The sequence below is a fragment of the Zonotrichia albicollis genome, chromosome 1 (assembly GCF_047830755.1).
Source record: "Zonotrichia albicollis isolate bZonAlb1 chromosome 1, bZonAlb1.hap1, whole genome shotgun sequence".
Lineage (NCBI taxonomy): Eukaryota > Metazoa > Chordata > Aves > Passeriformes > Passerellidae > Zonotrichia > Zonotrichia albicollis.
Window position 1 is genome coordinate 52,702,535 of NC_133819.1, and position 12,970 is coordinate 52,715,504.

Sequence of the window (12,970 nt, forward strand, 5' to 3'; positions counted from 1 at the left end):
ACATGTATTGTTTTAGCATAACTGCATTATTTCAAGGTTTTTACAGCAATGTTTTTGAAAAGAGAAAAACCCCACAATGCTGCAATGTTCACTCAGTGTTATTGAAGGGAGATTTAATAGTGGAAATAACATGAAGAAGGCATACCTATGTAGATAGGTATACAGCCTAGCACAGAAAAAGACTGTATTATCCCAAAAGGCTGCCTAACTTGCATAACCAGAAATTGAATTGTATACACTGGATATAAGAACAATTTCCAAAGACCTGATAAAGGGAGTAGTAAGAAGGAAATTTTTCACTGCCCCTTAACTGAGGCACTCAAAGAAAGCCACTGTTCCAAATACACTATCTAGTGAAAGGAATCGTGTCAGAAAGGCAGATTTCCTAAAAGATGAGAAGACACTTCGGTATGAAGATATTAAAAGGCAAACAATGACATTTGGCAATGTTTGCACTAAGGCATTACTTGCTGGGTAACCTTTTGGAGACTTGTGAAAGTTGAGGGGAACCGACCTGTCTCTCATGTTTTCCTCCAGAATATGGCCACAGTGAGGCCAAGAGAGGAATCATAGAATGGGTTTGGGTTGGAAGGGACCTTAAAGACCATCTAATTGCAACACCCCTGCTACAGGCAGGGACACCTTCCACTAGACCAGGTTACTAGGGCCTCCTCCAACCTGGTCTTAAAACACTTCCAGGCCTGGAGCATCCACAGCTTCTCTGGGCAATCTGTTCCAGTGCTTCACCACCCTCACAGTAAAGAATTATTTCCTAATAACTGATCTCAACTTACCCTCTTTCAGTTTAAAGACACTCCCCCTTGTCCTGTGACTACAGTGTGAGGCTGTATCAGGACAAGATGCACTAGGAATTCCAATTGCCACTCCACTGGGCTAACAGCTGCTCCTTTCTCACTGCACAAATTATAGCATTTGGCAACTACTTCAGGAAGAAATCACCCCAACTTCAATATTTTAAATGCTTAGCTCTGCATCCAAGCAAACGGTGCCAACCCATTTTCAGTGGCACAGCCAAAAGCCAAGTCTTCCAACTGGATATACACAGAAACTGGGAAGCTAAATGTGCCTGGCAAGCTGCCTTTTGGAACCCATAAAGCTTAAAATGTTTACACATAACAAGATACCAGTCAATGCATTTGATACTTGTCAACACACAGGTTAAACAATGAAAAATTGTAACTATTCTAATCAAACACACTGTCATTTAAAACACAAAACTGCTGTGCAAGTGCATGGTGAATGTTTCGCTTCATCATCCAGTTAGGATTTCACTTGTACCCTTTCACTGCCTTTGTCTCCTCCTCACACCCCCACAGGCCACCTCACAAGGAAAGTTTAGATCAGGCTTAGGCAGCTTTTCCCCTGTGCCCCAGGCATCCACCCCAGCAAATGGTGGCCTTTCCAGCATTCACTCCATGCTGTGGCACAGGGGAGAACCTTGCAAGAGTGCAAGAGGTGCCCTGTGATGCACTGCCACAGTGGGCATGTGGAGCAGACATTTCCTGGGCTGTCTGTTGGCAGCATGGCCAGGATCACACGCTGCCCCAGGACCAACTGTACTAGGTAGGATGTGTGGGAGGCTGCTAAGGCTTTGTTGGGCTCAGCTTCTTCACTTCCAGGGGGCCCTGGAGTTCAGGTGAGGATGCCTATTCCTCAGGTCCTTGTAGAAAAGACTTGCAAGGGAATGCAGATGGTGGGTGAGCCTGTTTTTAAAGGTGATTGCTGACTCATCCTTGACAAAGACAAATCCTAAGGCCTTGTTGCTACACATAATTTTACTGACCAGAAGACAGAAAGGGGAAAGGGAGGAGTAAAAGAGGAGTTAAACATGTATCTCCCATAAAAATTAGCACCAGGTGTTATTTGCTCATCACTTGGGAACTGCATGGTACTTCTGCCCAGCCTGGGCCTGGATCCTCCTCTCGCTCTTGTTATCATTCCTTTTTTCAGCTTTCCAGTGCCTGGACACATTTCTCCTGGAGCAAGAATTTTGGAAGGAAATGTGTATAGTACCTGTGAAAAGAAACTTTCGCTCCCCTCTTCCCATCTTTCCAGTTCTGGTTTAACAGCTAAAGTCATCTAGACATTGTAAGAATCCAGTTGGGTACACACCTCAATAAACTGGTGATGTAATTCTCTTCATCACCATCCCTAGGCATTGCTCATGCTGTGTTTGGTCTTTGCACATTTACACCTCCAAACAATTTTTCCCTGCAACACAATGGGAAAATTCCCAGCCCTCTAATTAACTTCTATTTTGCTCACAATTTTCTTCCCACTCTTAGCTAATAGAAAACAATTGATTGCTCCAATTTAGTGTTCAGTCACAATCGTCTTGTCTACTTTAACTTTCCAATTGAACAATTTAATTTTGATTAGCTCATTATTCTCTAATAAAAAATAAAGAGTGACTCCTCTAATGATTTAGTGACCTGGTTCATGTAGTGCAGAGTAACTGACAGATTTATGTCAGGTTTTAACAGCTTTGATATTGATACTGGGATGTTGCAACCAGGGTGGAGAGTCCAAACTACCAGATGAGCCTTCAAGATGTAATAACTTTTCCTGGGTTTTATATTGCCACTGGATTTCAGAGGCCCATTTGAATCCTTCTGCTTGCTTGTTATGGTTTGGGTTGGTAAGGAGATGTATATACTGTCATATTCCAGCACCTTCTCTGCACCTCCTGCCTCTCCCTTGTGGATGCCTGCTTCCTTCCTCTTGCTGTCTTCAAAATCTCTACCCTGTAATCATGGATGTTGACTTTCACTGCAGATGGAAGTCCTTTAGAGGGAATGGAAAGTGCTTACAAACTGTTCTGTTTATAGAAGTGGCAGAAGGAAATGAATCACTTAGTGACCTATACTTTAGTTACTGATGGCCACTACAGCTACCTGACCTTTCCTTCCAAAAATCAGGTAACTAAGAGCAGCAACAACCACCTTTCTCCTGTAAAAGATTGATAACCCTTAAATAAGTGCTTAATAAAGAACTTGTAGCATTTTTTTTCAAATTAATATATAATACCATTTAATATCAGTAATCTACACAGAACAGTGGAAGTTTTTGCAGAGGTCCTTTATTTTATTACCCTGGCTCTTTTCTGTGCCCTCTCTGCCAACCACAACTTCACTATTCTGATGTCCTTCAGGCTCCTTTGACACATGCAAATAACACTGAAAACTGGTGAGCTGTCCTTCGTGGTCCTTCATACTGTCCTGGTGACAGCTTCCAGAGGCCACACCATCTGCTCAGCAAAGAAACAGCAAGACTGCAGACAGCTGACACATGGCCAGGACAAAGCCCCACATGTGAGGCTACAGACATGATTTATAGGCCAAAGAGCATCCCAATGCACTCGGAGAAAATGGCATGGAACATGAGGCTCTTAATAAATGGACTGGACTGCGAAGGTTTGAATATTTTACACTTGTAAATGAGGGACTTTTAGGCACCAATCCAAAGTCCTTGGAAATCAATGGGAGTCCTTCCAGTGCAGCAGCAGACACTTCCACATGGGAAGCTACTTGACTACAACAAAGAAGTCTGGCTATGACAAAGGCGTAGAAGCACTGTGGGACCTGGGCCACCAAGACTGGGAGGTGACTATTTCATTGGCTGATCATGCCAGAACAGTGGCCTCAAAGAACAGTTTTTCATTTCCCTAGATAATCATTACTCAAAAGTATTCAATACTTTTGATTTCCTACCCTTTACTGGCTTTTTTGGTGTTTATTGCATATTGCTCCTTGCCAGCCTTGCCAGTGCTTGCAAAACCAAGAGTATTTTTGGGGGAGGTCATCTGAGTTGTTCAGGGGTGTTTCTGTCCCTGACACGGCAAATTTGCAAGCAAGCCTCAGGCAAGCACGGGCCCAAGCAAGAATCAGGGTGCAGGTGGCAACCAAACCACAGTCATGCCAGTAATTCAATCCCAGCTGCAACACTAAACTGAGGGCTGCTGACAGAGGGAAGTTTCTAAGCTGGCAGGAAGATATGACTGAAACAGATCCATTGATACACATCTATCTTCAGAAAATATGGTGCTGTATTCACCCAAGATGGAGAGAACATGCCCAAGATACTCACGCCTGGTTTGCCTTTGGTCGTGAAGAACTGACTTGACACCCTCTTTAGCTCCTAATCCCAACCCTCCTGGCAGTGAGAGGTATTCAGACTGGTCCTGCTGCAATAAATTTTGATGCTAATTTCACAAGCATTTCTCTGGATATTTTTGTGGAAGAGGAAGATCCTTTCACCGTAGTTCATGTCCAGTTCTATTCAGCAACAATCTTTACAAATGTTTAACTGTATGGATTTGCTGTATGAAGAATATGATTGCTGGTACTTCTTCCTACTTAAATCCACAATGCAAACACAGTATGTATGCTTCTTTCAATCCTGTCCAGGGCCCTCAGTGATAAAAATCATCCCCATGATATACAGGAAAGGTATCTAATGTGACTGAAAGCTGGGAAAGCAAACCTCAGCATACATTACTGCACTACTTCCAGGGAGTCTATCTTTTCAGAGAACAGTGTCACAGTGGGGAATGAAGAAACATATGACTATATGACTATAGTCATATGTTTCTTCATTTTTTTATAAGACTATAAAAAATTTAATGAATAACTTAAGTAATGCAAGGCCAGGATGTCAAATATGGATTCTTCTTTAAAAATCTATTCTGCCATCACTTCACTTCAGTTATGCTTTCTTGTTTATTATTTTATTCTGAAAACCATCAAGATATAAACCAGCAAGCTCTGAAATACACCCTTCAGAAAGACAAAAAAAAGAGAATCACTTATTGTCTTTGGAAGATAGACATTTGCAAGACAGTCTGTTTCAATGCTTTTAAAATAAAAGAAGTTCTTATAATTCTAGAGAAGACTGCTGTCAGAAGTTCCTGAGTTGATATGAGTTACCTCTCCAGCGCTGTAGCTACGGAGCCGCTGGAGATGTTGCCGGTGAGTCAGGTGATTTGGGAGACGCCCATTCTGCAGCGGGATCCTGGGATCTATGAAGGTGGTAGCACGGCTGTTGTGGTCAACAAAGAAAGACTGAAACACAAAAAACAATGGTTTCTTTAATAAGACTGACAAGCCTGTGGGAACACAGCAGGAAAACCACTGGCAACCTTGGATAAGTATAGTCCATGGAAGGCACATGCAAACAACAAGACTCAACTGGCCTACTCAAAGCTAGAATAGCTCTTAGAAAACATCTGAAGCTGTGTAGACCAAAATCACGTGTAATGGCCATGATGTACACAACACAGGAGAGAATGATGCTATTGGGAAATGCTGCTTTAACCTATTTGGTGGATCCAGAGGTCAGTCAGCAAAGCTTAATTTCGAGGTAGAGACACTGAGTCAAATTTTGCAGTCACAACAGATCTACTCTGGCTCAAACTTTGTTGTCAGTCCAATGCTGCTTTGCTTTGGTACAATATTCTACAGAAAGCCAGAAATGCTTTGAAACTTTAATCTTTTTTCCTACTTCTAAAATAACTCTCCTTGCCGCTTGTGTTGTTTAAACAAAACCTTTACTGATTATGAGTCAAGAAGGAAGGAACTTTTAATAATCATGTAGTCTGATGCGCTTTGTTAAACAAGTGATTAGTTTTGTTGGCACTCTTACCTTGCCCTGCTGGTCAGTTTTTATTTCCCAGCCACGAGGAAGCTCCAGTCGGGTATCAGCAAACATGTTGATAAAATTTACTAGGTCTCTGTTGTGCTGATACCGCTCAAAATTACGAGCATCTCTACGAATCTTCAGAATCATGTGCTTCAAGCAGGTACTGTTGGTGAAGACTCGATAGGCACTCTGTGAGATGGATAACAGAAGGGAAGAAAGCCAGTTCTGATGTCAAAACATATTTGGTTATTTCATTGGCCACATGCCCAAAGTACTGAAACAAATCCTGTTGGAATCGAGAAACACTTCCACCTCTTTGTTTTGATTTCAATGACATTTTTACACGCATATGCAGAATTAATAAATACAATCTGGAAAGTGAAACATCCCACACATTATGCACAGTTAGCTTGTGTAAGAACTGCCTTTTTAACGCACTTAAAAAATGGTCAGCTGAAACATCACACACTCAAGGTGCATGTAGTTGACCCTTTCATTGCTTTTATTGGTTGACAGAAACACTGCTTGTGTGCCTCAGCAGCGCCAGAGAGATGCAAACACAGCTGTGAACATCTATTTTTGCTATAATTGAAATCAAGATGTGCATGATAGGACTCATGAACTTAAGAGGACCCCAGTGCAGATGTCTCCATGTGAGCTTGCTACCTATTTTATGGTGACTGTACAGCCACAGGACAGGAGCAGACACTTTTTAATTGTCTATTTTTGGAAGATGTGAATTGTTTGCTGGAATGGAGTATTTGTTTCTGCTATGACTACAAAGCTTGCAGATGATGTAGAGGCTCTCAGCTGGAGACACTTCCATGAGCCAAATAAATGCCACCCCTCAGGCAGCGAGTTGTATCTCACAATGGGCATTAAATACACCTCTAGGGGAATGTGGCCTGAGGCAGCTCAAGGGAGTGAACTGCTCTGATTGCAGAATAGGGGCCCAGTGAACTGTATTTGTTGTTCAACGTGTGTTGTTCAGTGTGTTCAATGATAGAGCATCACAAAATAATACTTATGCTAACAACACACAGGCCCATTCACAGGCTACTCTTTGAATCCTTCACTTCAGGGAAAAAGCTCCTTAAGACAGAGTAGAAAACTTCACAAAAATCTCCTGAACTTTTTACTAGAGAGAAAATGAGTGTCTTGGTTTGCTGGTCAGCCCGAAGGATTGATTACATGTTAGAGTAATAAAGACCACTGTAGGACTCCTGTCTTAAGTAAAGTGAGGTCCACTGTGCAGACCTGGAATATATCCAGAGAATCTGACCCAGCAGCTTTGAATTCTCTTTTTTTCATGCGTGTTTAGTGTACTTTAACCACCATAATTCAATAAAACATCTACAGGTATAATCTTTATTATGTAAGGATTTATTGTGGCGACACCACTGAGAATGCTCCCTGTAGCACAAGGTCCCTAATTATGGCAAGGGCTGGTAAATGTTATGAAATCACAGAGATATGATCTCTGCCCTGAAGATATGACCTGCTTATAACCCAGGAAAGCTTCATGGTCACAGATTTTTAAGATCCCAGCCTACTGCACAACAAAAGTTGTATTTTGATCTAATGTATGATCAATGACTGGCTTGAATATCTCTAAGCTGCACTAGGGAAACAAAGAGTGCAATGTAGTTTTATCTCTTAATGGAAATAAAATATCTGAAAAATGAGAGCTTTTCCCTTTTAATTCTAACTGCTGGGTAATATTTTCCAATCCCAACTTCAGTGGCATAATTAATAGCTTGAAATTTTAATAGGAGCTTGTGGTTAAAATATTACACTCTTGTTAAGGCAAAAGTTATGTGGGCAATTATTCCTGTACAAGTGGTATCTGCAGGACCATTTCACAGATGTTTTAATAGATTGTTCTGGTCCTCACATTAGAGACAAGTTTTTAAGATAAAACTGAAGGCCTCTTTCTGCTTTTTTAGTTTCAGTGACTAATAAAATTGGGATTTAGTCTCTTGTGAGCTTTCTTTACACAACTATGGAATCAGTTGCTCATTTTTCCAACAACCATGCTGCTCAAAAATTACATTGCTCCCAGCTATAAATCATCATATATCACCCTGCTAATGGAAGAAATTATCTGCACTCCACAACCTAGTTCAGGGAATGTCAGATGAGTTAATACATCCCTTCCTTGTCAGGATCTCATGGGAGATACTCTCTGGCAGATGCTTGGAGATGGATGGCTGGCTTCAATCCACCAAGTGCCACAGCCAAAACCTGATGTCTGCAGTCAGCTAAAAGGCTGTGCTGAGGCAACTCTCAGTGTTTTACCTTCTCTTCCTTTTGAACAGGAAGGTCATTGCTACCCAGAAATGGATGACTTCCCAAATAGGCAAAAGTCACATTTAGATGCCTTGTTGAACTAAATTCCAGATATGGCAAACTAGGACTGGATCTCCTTGTGGGACTGCCCTATCTGCTTCCTCCTGATACTGCATTTTCTCCACTCCCCTCCAGGTTTGCAAGAAAATGTTTGGTTTTACTTCATTAATGGAAAAAAAAAAAAGTTATTTGAATTTTGAAAATTTGTTTTTATTTGTGCTTTTCCCAAAATAGCTACACTGACACAAGTCAGTATTTCTTTCACTCAGTTATGCCTGTCCCTATTGTAGGAGTGCAAATTGCAAGAGTTAATTTTTTTCCCCTCTGTTTCCCTTGGTGATATCTGAGTAAGACTTGGTGGTATCTGAGTAAGATTTCTTTGGGTGTTGGATCAAAAGACAACAACTTCACTGCCTGCAGGAACAGACAACAGAATCAACCAATCTGAAACCAAGGGTTCCTGCTTGTTCTGGGAGGGTAACATTAATGAGCTGCTCTGTACCATGGACACTCCATGTCAGGCAGAATCCCAGCAAGAGCCTCCCTGGAGCAGCCTGGCTGTGGTGTCCCAACCTGGTCTGGGGCTCAGAAATGACAACTGAGCCCCAAGTCACACAGTTCAGATTCACTGTGCATTCTCCATGCAGGTCTGGGACACAGCACTGGGACTCAAAAGTCAGTAGTGTGGGAGAGCAAATCATAGTTACTCACATAGTTTGCATGCAGCACAGTGAAGAACTCGGGATTGGTGATGAACTTCACAGCTGGAGACTGCAGCAACAAGGTGATTTTTTGAGAATTCACAGGAGAAAGGGAACCTTCCCTCCTAATCTCTGAACAAAAAACCCCAAAAAAACAAGACACAGAATCTTATTAATGTAGTGGCAAGCACAGTCTATTATTTAACCTTTCAGAAACAGCTGCAGAAGTGATGATATAAAAATGCCACCACCTGCCCAATGCACTTAGCTTGGCACTCCCAAGACAAGCAAACTGATGGATGTCCTTATGCTTAGTGATGCAGTGCAGGAGCTGGATGGTTTCCTGAACTGTAGCTTATGAAACTCTGTGTGAAGTCTGCTGCTGTCCCCAGGTATAATGTGACCACAGCAGTTTTCACCAGCTGATGGTTTGGTTCAGTTTGGTTTCCCCTGCAGCTGATTTTAGAGAAATATGATCTCCCAATCCAGCATTACACTTTACTTTAATTTCACTGGTTTTGACAAGTCCAAGGTTTTGGGGACTTGTATGGTAAACCAGACACAACTGCATTATTTTTAACCTGTATCAATTAATGAAGCACAGGAGCAGAACTGAGCACTGAGAATGTAACTCTGTAGAGGTAGAAACTCTTGATGCTCTTTAGCTACCAGAAAAATTCTTCCTACCATTGAATTATGGCTATGGTGTTCTGGCATTTTAAAATAAAACTACGTTTTATTTGCAGTCCAAGAAAATTGGATGCAGATGTCATCAACAGAATAAATAAAATTCACTTTTTTTTTCTTATTAGTTATAACTTTTTTCTTCTTGCTGCATACATTATTTTATCCATTGAAAACTGCAGACTGGATCAGTTTCTGGAGTTAAACTGATTTATACTGACTTAGAACCTGGATTAATGTGCCTTAATTGTATTCCTTCTGATATTTTTCATTTAAATTAAAAGACAAATAACAAATGTATAATACTGCAGCTTTTTCTTTCCCTAATGTGTTTACACCATCATTGACCTTCTAATTCTTGGAATTTTATACAATATTGATGTTTTTTTCCAAAAGCAAAGCAATTATCTATAGCAAAAACCATTTCCTAATAACTTATGGTAACATTCATCACACTGATTAGCTCTTTGGGTTTAAAACAAAAGAGTGCATGGTAAATAATAAACTGAACAAAATACTTAGGGGTGGTAACTCCTATTAAATTACTATTTTATTGTCCATGATACTAAATGATCATACCTATTACAAGTAATGGCTACATTACTTATAAATACTAATAATTCAATGTCTACCTCATTTCCACTTCCCTAACATAGACAACTGGGTTTTCCTTATAAGATCCACTGTAGGTAGAAGTCCCTCTTTAATTGCAATACAAAAGATGACAAGGAAACTTGAGCATCAAATGTTTAACATCCTTGGCCAAAACTGATTTTCAAATTAAAAATCCTAATGGATCAAAACAAGCAAAATAGAATATTTTTCTAAACTTGTTAAAATTTTATTATTTCTCTATGTATTTTTTTCCTATTCAACATGGAAAACTAAGAAAATTCAATCAGACACTGTGCTGGTTCTTTCCCGTTACCAATCCTATTTACAGAGGGATGGCAAAAGGATAGCAAGAAGTTGGATTTACTCATGGCAGACAATACAGAACACAAAGTTTGGTGGAGGCAAGAATGATCCAAAGGAAGACAACTGGTCAATCATTTTGCTGGCAGGGAGTTGTTTTTGCATGGTCTCAAATTGCATAGTGGCACTAGACTGATTGCTTCCTACTTGAAACAAACACTTAAGACTATGGTTTCCCAAATGTTTTGAGAAAACATCTTTGGTAGGAGTGTGACTACCACCAAAAAGAGTAGAAGAGACCCCTGCCAACCCATCCTGCCTTGGGTACACATTTTCCTCTTCTGCTTTGTAGTGACCCTCACTCTTGCTCCTTATCTAACAAGCCAGATGAAAGATCCAATCTGGCTGTAAATGACAAGGACAAGAAGCCAGGCTATTTTTCAGGCAGTTCACTTCTCAGCTCTGGTATGGGGTCCTGTCACATAAATTAGTGGTGAGCAAAAAGACATCTGTGCCTTCTTTGGTGACAGCCCACACTTAGGTCAGCTCACAGCTATCACAAAACCACACCTTTAAAAACCAAAAGTATTTCATGCATGATGCCAGGGCTGCTGCAGGTGCAACCACATGGGCTAGTGTGGCAGTGCAGAAGCCAAGCCTAGCAAAAATAAACTGCAAATGTCCCACGCTACAAATCACACAGCCACAAAAATAAGACAGCACTATTTTTGCAACTACTAGGTGAACAGTATTGACCTAGTAGTTGCAAAATGCCTCCTTCTTTTTAGTTTCAAATGGCCATTTACTAAGGTAAAAATGCTTTGTCTGTCTGAGTAGCTGCTAAAGAACAACTGAAACCATTGTATCCAGAATTGTGCTTGTAGCTTCACATCTAAAAACTGTATCTTCAAGTCCTTTTTTTTTTTTTTTTAAATTAGGTTTTTCAAACTGGTATAATAAAATTACAGTCTCTCCTGGAAATGCAGATTTCCCCAGAACAGAATGGCACTGAACATGCCACTCAGCAGCTTTGCTGCCCCATACCTGGGCTTGGCTGGGAAGGCTCTGCCTCAGAGTCACTTCCTCCTCCAGTGGGAACTCTCTCCACCCTGTTGTTTACCACAGCATCATCTTCAGTCCTCTCTGTTGCGATGGTTCGCTGGATGTTTTGGTACCTAGATACATTCATAGAAAGGAACAATGAGATTTAGTAACAGAGGTGCCTTCTGTTGCTTTCTGCTTTAACAATGAGCACTGTTTCTGAATGATCCCAATATTTCCATCTTCTGTGTACAACAGAGTAAGAGCACAGCTGACTCTTCTCTTGCAGCTGGTGCAGCTGCTCACACTTGGGCCAGCCAGCACTCTGCAAACTTGGCATTTCTTAGTGACTGACAAACAGCCACAGCAGGAGCCAAGTAGGCAATACCCAAACTTTAAACACATATTTAGGCTGCATGGTGCTACGTGCCTTTAAAACATCTGGACACCTGGAACCCAAAACTAGAGGTGGATCATGGTTCCTCCTCTCATTTAGCCTTATAGAAGCATAACCAATGGAGTAAGGACCAATCCTCTGATGCATTGGGTAACCTTCAGTCTTTCTTATTAAATTACTGGATGTGCATCCTGAATCCTGAAAATAAATAATCTTTTCGTGATGAAGAAAAAATAGCCTGGAGTGTGTTGAATTCACACTACAGAAATCAAATTCTCCTTAACTTGTTCACTCATAGTGACAGATAAATTGACTAACATGTTTTCTTTGGTTTTACTGGCAAATTATGACCATGTCTTACGTGTATCATAAATGCATTTTATACAGAAAGAAAGAAGAAAAAGCATAATAAGAAAGAAAGAACTAGAAAGAGAAAGAAAAGCAAAACTAGAAAACAGACTTTCTTGATTATTTTAACTAGCTTTTATGCCATCCTGATATTTTTAATCCTTCTTTCTTCATGGCATTTCCATGCGTATTTGAAAGAGGATGGCTTTGCTGCCTGCTTTTAATGTGATCCAGCATTGTTTGTCTTTAATTTTTCTGACTTACACTCTTTGCTTTCCTCAGCTCAAGATCCGACTTAGAGATTTTTACTTACTTTCTGTCTCTTTATTTGTTAATGCACACTTTATTCCAAATAGAAATTAGCCATGAGTAAGATCCTCAAAGTGACACAGGATCATCAAAGACAAGAGTTAGGGTTTGGCTTTTTGATATCTCAAAAGACATAATCTCCAGTAGCTCACTGCAAGCCAATCTTAAGCGAAAGGGCTGGAGATAATTAAGAAAAAGTAATTAAAATTTTAATAGATTTATACTAAACTTTCACAATGCTATGTGTCTCCCTCCATTGCTTAGTCATTTAAAGCTACATTTAGTGCATATTTTGATAGTTTAAGAAAACATCCATCTTTACAAAGAAATTCTGATAGCAGGTATTGCAACAGCATGAATTTACTGCAGTTTTAAACCCTCTGGTTTTAGACCTACATTTTGCAGCTTTATTCACTTGACTGCAGGCAACTGAATGAACTTTCCATTCCAGTACTGCAGGAGTTTTACAACACCCACATGCAATAGAAAGGAAAGGAAAAACCAACGACAAAATCCCCCAAGTTCATATAATCAAGGGATATAAGCACACATATAGAAAAACCCTGTA

General features: G+C 40.4%; 1 protein-coding gene across 8 annotated transcripts in view; it reads right to left on the reverse strand.

The window, feature by feature from the left end:
• Positions 1–12,970, reverse strand: part of HECW1 (HECT, C2 and WW domain containing E3 ubiquitin protein ligase 1) — a 250,519-nt gene that overhangs the window by 44,308 nt on the left and 193,241 nt on the right. For all 8 annotated transcript variants that reach the window (XM_074541380.1, XM_074541369.1, XM_074541375.1 and 5 more), the window contains 4 exons: positions 11,352–11,482; positions 8,719–8,840; positions 5,662–5,847; positions 4,947–5,081 (listed from right to left, as the gene is read on the reverse strand). In XM_074541380.1, the coding sequence (XP_074397481.1) occupies positions 4,947–5,081; positions 5,662–5,847; positions 8,719–8,840; positions 11,352–11,482 (574 nt within the window). The remainder of the gene's footprint in view (positions 1–4,946; positions 5,082–5,661; positions 5,848–8,718; positions 8,841–11,351; positions 11,483–12,970) is intronic.